The following is a 13,005-nucleotide window of genomic DNA, read 5'->3' on the forward strand; positions in this document are numbered from 1 at the left end:
TCCTTCACGGAGGCATGAACCTCATTCCCTCTCCTTCATTCTCGCCGCAGTCTTCCCTGCTTCCGTCCTTGGCTGCTGCATTACATCACTGCTTTGGGGAAAGCTCTCTGCTAGTTCTTTTATTACACATTTTATTCACCCTTTCTTTAAGCTGATCACACCCAGGAGGTACTGTAGTTGGTGGGGGTCATATTCAAAATATTCTAAGAAATGTCTTAAGTTTTCATGTCCAAGGTGCATTGAGTGGGATGAGGGTGCAAGGGAGGGAAGACCCTTGAACAAAGACATCGTTCTTCGGGTTTCCGGGGTGTCAAGCCATGTAGAAGCTGATGTTCTCTGAAGCTTCAGGGAAATACATCCAAATTTTGAAGTGAAATCCTGTTCTTAAAATGGTGGTTGGTGTCTGATTGATGCCCAGTGATGAGTGAAGCCAAGGAGTAGTAAGGTGAAGCTCCACCCCTACCCAGGAGCCCTCCGAGGCCAACAGCCAGTTGCTAAGCCTTAGGACGTTCTCTGTAGGAATGAAGATGTTCGCCGTTAGAGAACGCTCTTATATCAGGGAAAGGCCCACTGGACCAGGCAGCATGTTTGACTTGACTTTGGACCCTGCCTCTAACTTTTGAACTCTGTAAGAGCAAGCGCTCTCAGAGGAAGCGGATGGTGATTTGGGGGTCAGGCGGGTGAGGATGGCGGTGGGCTGACGTTGCCCGGGAAGGCGGAGTAAAAGGGCCCTGTATCGGTGACTTTAGTTCTTCAGTGGAGGCTGGTAGAAAATACTGTCCAATCACAGAACAGTGCTGCTGAAAATTCTTTGCCCGATGCTGAACAGTGGGCTTTCCTCTCTGTGTGATTGGTCTTTCTGTCTTTCAGCAGGTTCAGGCAACACCTCCCCAGCCCATCAAAGTACCACAGTTTATCCCCCCTCCTAGACTCACTCCACGCCCAAACTTTCTCCCCCAGGTGAGTAAGCAGGGACAAACCCTGTGGCGGGTCCGGTGGGACAGCAATCTTCTGGGTGCTTTCCTAAGGAGCCATACTGAGATTGGCCCACTCAGCTAAAACTGCCGGCTACTGAATTCTGTGCTTGGAAGAAGCTTATTATCATTAGGGCCTCTTAGCTGCGGGGAAAGAGGCAAAGGAAAGTTACCTGGATTTAAACAAAAGCAACAACACCGTTATAAACCTCGTCTTGTTAACCTATGAGAAGGATTTGGCCAAAATCTGCCTGGCACGAGGGAGCAAATAAAATGAACACTTTTCCATTACTTCCTATATGTTAGGTAAGCATTGGACTGCTAGCTAACCTAAGGTCGGCAGTTCAGACCCACCAGCTGCTATGAATAGGGTCCCTGTGAATCAGAATCAACTCTGTGGTAGTGAGTTTGGTATTTCCCAAAGAAATTAGGGAAGAGAACAGGGGCCATAACTAAAGTCGTAAAAACCATTCTGTTGTAATCTGGAAGGTGGTGGCTTAGAGCATCACACCTAAGCACTGAGCTTGACCTGTAAAGGTTAGGGTGAGAGGTCTCCACGGGGCACATGCTACCTAGGCCCAAGCCCTCTGCCTTCCCAGACCCTCTGAGGGTGTTCTACTAGCATTTAGGCTGCACTCACCAGCCTCGTGGAAGAATGCCAATTGGCATACCCAGTCGAGAGGCTGGGCGTTTCTCTTCGGGACCCCAGGGTTCAGGTGGAGAGGGAGTAGAGAGGACTTTGTGGTCTGCAGCATAAGTGGTTTCTGAACGGGTGAAGGGGGGAGATGGGCAGTGCTCACATGAGATAAGATGATCGTAGTAATTTAGCAGATAAATTAAACTTCTTCTCAGTGTCATCTTTTAGGCTGAGCCCTGTAGGGAAGTTATATTTCAAGCCAGACAATTCTTTGCCCTCTGATAGTGTAACGTCGGAGTGGCAGATACATAGTGAGCCAATCACAGGACCTGGTGCAAGAAGTGCAGGATGACTGAGGACAGCCTGCAGCCCGGGCCTTGCTCCTTCGGGTGTATTTTTCTGTCCCCCAAACTCGGGGAACATTTATGAGACAGGGTTTGCGTCCCTCAGGGTGCCAGAATTGACGTTTCAGCATGGTGTAAGTCAAAGAGCACAGAATTTGGGGGGCAAGGGTTACAGGGATACTCTTAGAAGTATCTGTAAATCTATATGGGGAGGGAATGTTGAAAAACAATAGCCTCATATTTGTGTTTAATAAAGAATTGTTTGATTTTTAAAAATTAGTAATACTTTTTTATGTCTCTATGAGTTCTGGTTACTGCTGTGATTCTGCAGCACCACAGGAATAGCTTAGACCCAACTAAACATTCAGACTCACAAGACTGTCATGGGCTACTAGACTGGGCATCGGCCTGCTTAGAGCATTGGAGGTCAGAAACCACAGCAGGGCAGCATCCAACTGTCCTCTTCACTAGCTGTCCATACAGCAGCCACGGTAGCAGTCTGTACAGCCGTCCAGAGATGGCCGAGGTACAAAGAGCTTAGCTCTTCATCAGGAAGGTCAGAGGGCCACGCTAATGGGGGCCTCGTGCAGAATGTCTTGCAGCAGTTCCATAGGCAAGCTGCTCATGGTTTTGCAAAGGTGATGCCCAATTAAAAGCGTTGCTCCACTCAAGATGCCCAACTCAAGGCCTCACATCAAGTATTTGTAGTTCTTACAGTTCAGGTTCGATGTACAAATAGGAGTCACTTTTACTTAACATGAGCAATGTTGCCTGGTAACATAGTTGACATCCTCACCCTTACCGGTTTCCAGGGGAACAGAGCTAGAGAATAAACTAAAAGCAAAATTCTTGTGCATGAGGAAAATGGACTTTCCCCGTAGAGTGACGACGCAGCAAGTTTAAAACCTTGGCTTAGAGGAAGCCGAGTGTGTTAGGCCGGGTTGATTAGCAAAACCAGTCCAGTGACAGTCATATACCTATACGAGAGCTTTAGAAATACAGGAAAGAACCAGGAGGCAAAGGCTATTTATAGAGGTCTAGATACAGGCATGAACATCTGTAAATATATATAACGAGAGGGGAATAGATAACGTGACCAGATTTTAACACTGGCAAAGCGGGACATCATTGATAAAACTCATATCCTGGTGAAATAGCCACATGGCAGCCGAAAACCGCATACCCTAGCTTGTCGTGCATTCTTTCCAAAAATTGGGACTTTTTTAAAACACCGTGGGATGTGGGGAAAATTGTTAAAAATCGGGATGTCTGGTCACCTTAGCATAGATCTATGTACTTATATCCTTATGTTAAGAATTAAAGAGCTAATGGACATTGGGCCTCAACTCAAGTCCTCCCTCAACATAAGAACACTTTGTTCTAATAATCCGGCATTCTTTGATGCTCACATTCCCGACATGATTGCTGAAGACAAAATGGGTGCATAAGCAAATGTGGTGAAGAAAGCTGATGGTGCCCAGCTATCAAAAGATATAGCATATGGGGTCCTAAAGGCTTGAAGACAAACAAGCGGCCATCTAACTGAGAAGCAGCAAAGCCCACATGGAAGAAGCACACCAGCCTGTGTGGATCAGGTATCAGGCATCTAAGACTCTGAGCAAAATCATATCCAATGTGAATGGGGGTTGGGGTGCATGGAGTGAAGACCCAAAGCCCATCTGTAGACAGTTAGACATCCCCTTACAGAAGGGTCACAAGGAAGAGATGAGGCAGTCCGGGTGCAGTATAGCACCGATAAGACATACAAATTTCCTCTAGTTCTTTAATGCTTCCTTACCCCCACTATTATGACCTCAGTTCTACCTTATAAATTGTATTAGACCAAAAAATGCACACTGCTACAGATAAGAGCCTGCAACACAGGGAATCCAGGATAGATAAACCCCTCAGGGCCAACAAAGAGAAAAGAGATACCAGGAGGATTAGGGGCATGTAGAGGTAGGAAAGGGCGAATCAATCACAAAGACCAATATATATTCCCCTCCTAGTGGGGCAGACAACAGAAAAGTGGGTGAAGGGAGACATCAGTCAGTGTAAGACATGAAAAAAAAATCATGTAAATTATCAAGGGTTCATGAGGGAGGGGGGAAAGGAGCTGATATTGAAGGCTCAAGTAGAAAATTCTTTGAAAATTATGATGGTAGCATATGTGCGAATGTGCTTGACACATAAATGAATGTATGGATTGTGATAAGAGATGTAAGAGCCCCCCATAAAAGTATTTAATATTTTAAAAGAGGGAGAGAGAGCTTTATATCAAGAAGTTCATAATTATGTATCAAGAAAACATCCCAGCTCAGTCCAACTCAAGTCCGTAAGTCTGATAATAGTCCATAAATCCTTCTTCAGATCATGCAGTGATGTAGAATGCAGGAACATCACAGGCTTGTGGGCACAAAGTCTTGCGGATCCAATGGCCGTGGCTCTGGCTGCAGTCCTGGTCAGCCAGGAGGAGGATGAAGACAGAGTGGGGAGGTTCCAGGGCCTCCTTATGAGAAGGCTATACCCACAAGGAGGCGCCGTCAGGCTGTGACCTGATTGACAGGCTGAATACCCCCCTACGCTTGGATATGTCCTCAAGTTCACCTGAAGTCATGTAACTACCACATCTAGTAAGGTGTTTGAGGCTCCACAGCTAGCCAAGCCTGGATTTGAACCCAGACAAGGCTGACCCCGCCCCCCTCACCCAACCTCTGATTTGTAGCCACCGTTTTCTGTTACACTTGAGTAAGTTCAATGTCAGTTGGGATGGTTACAGTTAGATGGAAAGAAGCGGATAGATGGAGGCATGTTTAGGAACTAAAGGTGGAGTAGGAGGAGTCAAGGATTACCGTGAAGTTTACAAATGGAAGAGAGCGGGAGGATGAACATGAATGGGTTTTGAACATGTTTTGATTTTGAACTTCATGGCAGAAGTGCAAGTAGCGAGCAGTGTCATAACGGGCAGTGAATGTGACCCCGCAGGTCAGGAATTGTCTCTAGTCCAGAGGTACAAGTGTGGGCATCGTCTGTGTGTAGAGGGCATGGGGTTCCATGGGAAAATCCTGAGAAGCCCACACACTGGACAGAGTAAAGAATAAGCCCACGAGGAGACCAAGAGAAGGAGTGCCAGGAACAGGGAGCATTAGGGCGTCCACGGGGCCGGAATGAGCAATGGTTAGGAAGTGGGTAGGCAAAAGTTTAGACTGCCGCATTCAAATTTAACAGTGTCACGACCATATTGACACAGGTCCTGGTGGGGGCAGTCTCTGAGATTAGGTGGCTCATCCAGTTCTTTGACCTCAGCCTGAAGAGGCAGCATGGGGCACAGGAGCGAGCTAAGGAAAGGCTTGGAGTCAGAAGAACTGTGTTTAGGCAGGCCCATGAAGTGAAACCAGAGCAGACCCAAATGTTTAAAACGTAGGCCATCGAGAACCGGAAAGCTAGAGGTCAAAGGCCTGGAATGGGAAACGTGGACGAGACCTGACCCTTTCTGGAGGCAGGTGCGGGAGGAGAGGTGCTTGTGAGAGGAGAGGCCTGTGAAGAACACACAAGGACGGTGGCCGCGTGGCCGGCAGCCAGCTTTGAACCGGGACAACTGTTTCAGTCGGCCAGCCACAGATTCCGTTACTATGCAGCTTGCACGCTGCCTTTGTTTTCTAAGAGGTTAAGTTTTCCAGCAGGGTGTCTGACCCTTAATTTTCCCTGTTCTGGCTAACATTCCAGTTTACTTGCATTTTTCAAATTCCAGTTCATTTCATTTACTGCCTCTTCACCTGTGACAGAACCAGGCCGAACCAGTTCAATGCCTTGTTTCCATGGCCATCTTAAGACCCTAGAAGCTGGTAGAGGTTCCCCAGGATTATATACCCTTAAAATCTTCTATTAATAATGCCAAAATACCTTTACTAATAATTGTTTTAAAATAACATTTCACGTGTCTAGTGTGGAAGATTTGGCCATGTCTTGAATTTCGAGGGCTTGAGAAGTTTCCTTAAGTAACTCAATAATTGCTCTCTTTTTCTCCCATAGGTTCGACCCAAGCCTGTGGCCCAGAATAACATTCCTATCGCCCCAGCACCTCCTCCCATGCTTGCAGCTCCTCAACTTATCCAGAGACCCGTCATGCTGACCAAGTTCACCCCCACTACCCTCCCCACGTCCCAGAATTCCATCCACCCCGTCCGTGTCGTCAATGGGCAGACAGCAACCATAGCCAAAACGTTCCCCATGGCCCAGCTCACCAGCATTGTGATAGCTACTCCAGGGACCAGACTTGCTGGACCTCAAACTGTGCAGCTTAGCAAGCCCAGCCTTGAGAAACAGGTATGGGCCAAATGCGCACCTGCTCTGGGCAGTAGGTTTGCCACGGAGGCAAAGAGAGCCTGGGCTGGGCCTTTCTTCTCATCACGATGGCTAGTGACCTGACTTACCCACTGACAATTCATCCACATTGCAAAAAGGCCATTCTTTCTGCAGAAAGTTTCTTGGGTCACTTTCCCCCACCATCCTCTTATAGAGGGGTTCAGATTCCTGTAGGAGCGAGCTCCCCCTGCTGGTTCTGTAGCAGAATTCCACAGACAGCCTCCACTGCCTCCGTGGAGAACAGCTGAGCTAGTAAACAGACAGCACCATATTCGATTCTGGCCCAATAGGAATCCGGCTGAGGATGTCCTCTGTGGCGGGCGGTCAGGAAGAATAAGCACAACAGGGAGAGGAATTGTATTGCAAAGATATTTCTAGTGAAGAGCCAGAGAAAAATACTAGTTTCTAAAAGCTATCTTTTAATTTTTGAGCATGTAGGCATGTTAATTAGCTCAAATGCGAAACACTTCCATCCCGTCTTCCAAAATGGTCTTTAAAAAATTAGTTTAGAAATGAGAATAAATACATACATACAGGTTACTACTTCTGAAAACACTGGAGGGCCTCTGGCAGAAAAGGCTGTAAAATAACGAAGGGGGTCTAAGCCCTCACCCTGTCCGATGTCAAGACAGCCCATTGGGGAAAGGGGAGCGTCTGGACAGAGGGGCAAAACAAAAACAAACCCACCCTCTGTCAGTCAAGAAAGTTGCTTTACAAAGTCATTGACCTATTTCTGTTTGCTCAGACCTGAGTTCGCCCTCATCTGAAAATAGTCTCTGGTGGCCCTGACTCTGGCTTCTGGGTGGCTGGCCATGATTCAGAGAGGCTGGCCAGATGGTGGGGAGCAGAGACTTCCTGCTGCCTAGGCCTTGATGAGAGGAACCTTCTGGGTAGAGCACCCAGTGCGCTCCCCATGTGGCCCGTAAACGCAGTAGACCTTGGCCTCGAAGAAGCTGGGTACCACAATCTCTGTGCCTTAGGGACGTTCAGCACAAACCCTGAGACGTACTCTTGAGGACCATTGGAAACTAAGCTGCTCATGCATTTTATGTTCGAAGTTTCCGACTCACGAAGTTGCAGTGGAACTTAAATCGTAAAATCTTAGGAGCACAAGGCGCGCGTGCGGCTCTGGGGGCAGGCATTTGGAGGTCACTTGCCTGCATGATCCTTTAAGCCCATTGAAGAAACTCTTGAGGAGCATTGGAACCCCGAAAAATATGATTTCAAAACATTTCAGATGGCTTAGTTCTCATTGACCCTTTCTGGTAAAGTTGTGGGGAGGGGGGTAGGGTTTGTTTGCTTTAAAGAAATACCTTCCTCAGAGAAAACCGTTTTCTGTTTCATTTAAATTCATTTTTTAATTTTTAAATCACAAAGGCAATACATGTGTTGGTTATTGCAGACAGCATCCCTCCCCACAGTCCACAGAGTAAACGCTGAGTAGCTTGCTGTTGCCGGTGAAGGGGAGACTTCCTGCTATTGTCTGTGCATGTGCTCAGACACATTTTTAAAGGGAAAAAACACATATGCTTTCATATTATAACTTGCTTTTTCCCACTTAGATCTTTTTTGTTTGTTTGTTTGTTAATCATTTTATTGGGGGCTCGTACAACTCCTCACAATCCATATATCAATTGAGTCAGGCCTGTTTGTACATATGCTGCCCTCATCCCTAAGAGCTCTTGAGTATCTTTCTACATCACTGCCCCTACATATTCTTAGAGATTTGTTTTCATTGTAATATCACAAAACGGTAACCGTTGAATTCTTAAGGGTTTTAAAGAATTCGTTTTCATCAATAAATTGCATGCCCCATCCATGTTGTTGGCCTTTTCAGGCCCAAGACAAACTGCCAAGCTCCGACAGCAGAATGCCCTTTGCAGCAGACTCAGTCTCAGAATCTCCCACTTCAGACCCTGCTACTAACCTTCTTCTTCCTTAGACATCATTTATAGCCACTGAGCACTCTCGTACTGGCCGAGGGTGAAGCAGTGTAAATACGTACTTAGCCACAGAAGTAGTCTACCTTCTTAGAGAGTCCTCGAATCCGTGTGCACAGTCTTCGTACAACTAGGTTACCTGTGTGCCTTTCTGTTTTCAACTATCTCCTTTGGAGTGAGAACTCCTCACTGAATAAATGTCAGGGCCAGCTGCTGTGCTATGTAAATGGTGTCTGTGGACAGAGGTGCCTGGGCCTATCCTGTACCCGCAGGGAGCTCATTGTCTAGTACTGCAGAGCAGGCACAGAGGGGTGCTGCCTCCAGGGAAAGGAGTTGTGTAGGTTCCAAGCCTCCCGTACTGGCACAGGAAAGGGGGAAAGCAGTATCACTTACCACCCTGGTCCCACTTTGTTTGCCATAGACATAGAGCCTGCTTCCTGAGCCATCTTAGATCAGGAGCCCTGGTCTCAACTAACCTTCATGGAAGCCACACTGCATTGTGACTGAGAAAACCAGACGTGTGCAGTCTGAAGAGCACTGAGCCCGGAGACAACTGTTCTGAACTGAATGAAGTCAGCCAGCCCCCACACTACCTTCTTCCCCGCTGGTGCTGTCATCGCCAGCAGGCTCTGAAACCGGACTAAGCGGTGTCAGTTAGCATTTTAAGCTGGCCTTAAAACCAGTTCCCTGCGGTTGGACCACCTGCTGAGAATTTGCCTTTCCTCCCCAAGTATATTATATCAGAGATGATGGACATTTTAACCAGATCCTTCTAGGACTCTTACAAATCTCCACGTGATTCTTATTAAAATGTCGCTTCTGATTGGTGTGTGATGGAATCTCAGCGGGAGCTTGAACCGGAATGAACTGGTTCACAGCCCTGGCTAAAAGTCAGTAGCTTGTGACTGACCCAGAGATAATGCTCAGGAGGAAGTTTTCCACTCTCCACCCCAACCCCGACTTGCAAGAAAGGCTTCTGTATACGACCCCCGCCCCACACACACACCCCACCCCAGGAGAAGCTTCTGCGGCAAATGGCTACATTGCCACCATTCCTTACAGATAGGTCTTGAGGACTACAGAGTGGTCTCTTAAAAGAAAGACCTCTTAGAATATGAGGGCCGATTTCAGAGAACAGCATGCGCTGGGAAATTTTGTGTCCTGCTCCGGGAAAATGCCGCAGACACTGTTGTGAGGTTGAACACAGCCGACATGTCCGATGGCATGATGGGGAAAACTCAAGTGCACAGGTTTTTCCATTTCATTTTCATTGTTTCCACAATTGGAGGGGGACGGGAAAGGACAGCGATTTGACAATGTAGAAATGAAGAAAAAAATGAGGGAGGTGGTGTCAGCCACGCAAACAGATGAGCTTGAAAAATGTTTCCAAGAATAGAATCGCATGGTTGACAAATGTATTGTGTCATGGAGCGTACTTTGAAGGTGATAAGGTGGTTTTGTTAAAAAAAAATTAAATACATCGCTTTGGAAAAAAATTCCAGGTTTTCTGGGGTACTCCCTCGTATAAGCCAGGGTAGTATTCCCATATTTCAGTCTTCCTCATGGGAACCTTGTACTGCTCACTCCCACCTCCATCCCGTTCTGATAATGGCGCTGTCCTTTGGGATATTGACCTAAGGGACCAAACGGTGGACTTGTGCTGCCTTGCAGTGGACATGACTCACTGATGGCAGAAGCCTTGGCGCGGCAGGGGTTAAAGCACCAAGGAGTCAAACGACACCACAAGCCACTTCGTGGGAGAGCGACGTGGCTTCTGTGTAAATTTCGCAGCCTTGGGAACTGGCGCAGTTCTGCTCTTTCTGTAGCGTCTTTGAGTCGGAGTGGATGCAGTGGCAGTGGGTTTTGGGGGATGTGTGTCAGTGGTTTGGTTAGTGATTTGACTTTTGTTTTTAATTTTGACGATCCATGCAGCCCAGTCTCAGAAGATGCCTCTGAAATTCCAGCCAGCAATGGTTAACTTAGCCCTAGGTTGGCCAAAGCTTTCAGATTCTGTTTTTATAATACCCAAACACCAGGAGCTACAAATTCAAATGCCCTTGAGTGCCAAGGAGGACATAGACCGCCTTGTGCCACCCACAGCCGTTACTGTGATGGTCCGTGTCATGGTCAGCCCGCCATGTGCAGCCGCCGGCCCAGGACCCCTTCCTCTGTCTCCCCTCCACGATGCCCACTGTGCTGTCCAGTCTCCCCATCCTTGCTCCCACTGAAGGAGCACTCTGCTTGCTGTCTTCCAAGACCGGCTGCTTCGCTGAGCATATTTCATACAGTTGTTTTCAAGTGTTTGTACAGCAAACCCATTGTTCTGTTCTTCCTCAGAGACAGATTGGTTTTTTCCCCTTGTGAATAGCCTACACTGCCCTGAGTCTATGTCCTGACTTGGAATTTTTGTGTTGAAAGCTGGATTTTTTTAAAAAAACAAAAAACATTTTAATGTGGTTACTCTAGAAAATCACTCTTTTCTCTCAGGGCGTTTACTCTTGATTGTTGAGAGCTCTGGCCATCAGTTTAGAGACTTTTCTAGATCTTATTTTACTTAAAAAAAGCCTGCTCCCTGAAGTATTTGATTATCTCGATGGTCAGAGTCAGCCAGCGACCTGACAGATAGATATTTCCTTAAGCGCCTGGAGCCAAAAAGAAGAGTAGATTTTGAAACGAACGCGTTTCTGGTGTTTGCAGAGTGACTCCGAGCCCGGGCCACTCTTAAACAGCCATGTGCCCAGAGCTCTGCCTTCGCCAGACAGCCAGGTGAGGGCTCTTGTGAGCACGTGTCCAACGGCGGGCTCAGGCGTTCCGCTCCGATTCCCCAGCATGTGTGGTAGCCCCCCTGAATCTTCCTCTGCAGCCTTCGCTGATGGGCTCTTCCTGGTCTTCACATGCCTTCATCAGGTGCCACATGGAAAACCACTTTAGCCCTGCAGGGTCAAATAAAGGTCAGGGAGTCCCCAGACCAGTCAAAATAAAGAGCCATGAGTTACAAGCTCTGTCTTCCCTCCCCTCTTACTACCATGCCACACAGGAAACCCAGGCCACCATCTCCAGGGCCACTGGCAGTCTGGGGAACAGGGTCTGGTAGCAGGTAAGCAAAATCCCACAGCACTTTCTTACGGAGATGTAGCAGTCTCTTCAGGGAGCACCCCCCAGTTGTTAGGAGTTCTGGTGGTGTGGTGGTTTAGGCAGCTGCAAAGTTGGTGGTTTGATCCCAGTCCTCAGGAGAAAGGCGGGCTGTCTGCTCCTGTAACGATGTTGTCTTGGAGACCCTGAGGAGCAGCTTGCCCATCATACAGAGTCTCCAGTCGGGATGCACGCGTTTTTATTAGATCCCAGAGGGCCACAGACCCTGGTCCTGACAGTCATCTCTTGGTAGAATCCATAGTTGCTCAGTGGAAAGATTCGTTTTGGGAGCATCGTGCTCGCCCACTTCCATAGTGGTAGATGCCCGGCCTACACTTTTCAGTGGGTTTGTTTTTAGTGGGAGCGTACAACGGCAAACATTACCATTTTTTGAGCATCAGGAATCTGGTTGTAGTCTGGCGCAAAGTTTCCCCCAAGTTTGTGATCCACGTGGTTGGCCAGGGCCACAGTCCACTCAGAGACACTCTGGGCTGGGGGAGCGATTTCCACGCTTGGTCACGTGCTTGGAAGTGGGCCTGGAGGCCTCACTGGCTGTTGTCAGTCAGATTGGTCCAGTTCCCGGCCACATGGGCCTCTGCTCTCCATAGTGCTGCCTACGATGCGGCAACTGGCTTCCCCCAGAGTGAGATGCTCCCGTTTTAATACATTTTAATGCTCTTAGGTATTCTTTATCACATATTGCATCAGAGAGGAATGTGAACCTTAAGCCTGCTTGCCACCCAGTCAATTCTGACTGATGGCAGCCCTACTTATATAGGGTTCCTGAGGCTGCGGAGCTCCAGAGAGCAGGCAGCCCCGCTTTCTTCCATGGAGTGACGCCGGGCGGGGGGCAGGGGCTGCTGACCTTGCGGGTGGCAGCTCAACGCTTGTCTGACAGTGCTCCTTTGGTAGTTCCTTATGGGGAGGAGGAAAAAGGAACCTTGGGAGCACTGTGGCTTGGGCATTCGGTTACTAACTGCAAGGTTGGCAGTTCAAACCCGCCTGCCACTTTGTAGGAGGAGGTGATGCTGTCTACTCCAGGAGAGATGTACAGCCTCAGAGACTGTCAGTCAGAGTGGCACGATGACCAGCAGTCGTGGAGAGTAACTAGTTTGCTCTTCTCCAGGGGCTTTGCCACCAAGTGTCGTCTTCAACCTTAGAAGCAACCAGTTCCAAGGGAGCTTTTCGTCAGGTCGGCTGCAGTGGGATGAGCTCACGAAGCTCTGGACAGAGCAAGCTGCACGAAGATGAAAGCAGTGGGGGTGGGGAGGGGACCGAGAAACTAAGGGAAAGGTCTTTGGGGCCGTGTCCCTTCTTCCGAACTAGTAAAGTATGTCACAGCATAATGATTTGTGAGAGCTTGTGATGTCCTGCTTTTAGGGTGACGTCTTTGAGTTGGCTCCTGCCCGTTACGAATCAAGACGATTGCATTCTCCTGCATGTAATTACGTGTTGCCAGATGTAAAGACCATTAGCAGCTGTGTTTTGTAAAGTCAGGTTGATACTGACGGTTTTACATCTGCTTTTCTAATAATCATCTCAGTGCTTACAAAGGCTTCATCGACTGAATTAGCTACTGAGTCACAGTCAGAACGGGGACGCCCGTAGCCTGC

The 13,005-nt window shown here is 48.1% G+C and overlaps 1 protein-coding gene across 18 annotated transcripts in view; it reads left to right on the forward strand.

Moving 5' to 3' along the window:
* Positions 1 to 13,005, forward strand: part of PHF21A (PHD finger protein 21A) — a 204,878-nt gene that overhangs the window by 173,325 nt on the left and 18,548 nt on the right. For 17 of the 18 annotated variants that reach the window (XM_075545829.1, XM_075545816.1, XM_075545817.1 and 14 more), the window contains 2 exons: positions 871 to 960; positions 5,988 to 6,281. In XM_075545829.1, the coding sequence (XP_075401944.1) occupies positions 871 to 960; positions 5,988 to 6,281 (384 nt within the window). The remainder of the gene's footprint in view (positions 1 to 870; positions 961 to 5,987; positions 6,282 to 13,005) is intronic. The other variant, XM_075545830.1, reaches the window with a different exon arrangement.

This window comes from Tenrec ecaudatus, chromosome 4, assembly GCF_050624435.1.
Source record: "Tenrec ecaudatus isolate mTenEca1 chromosome 4, mTenEca1.hap1, whole genome shotgun sequence".
NCBI lineage: Eukaryota > Metazoa > Chordata > Mammalia > Afrosoricida > Tenrecidae > Tenrec > Tenrec ecaudatus.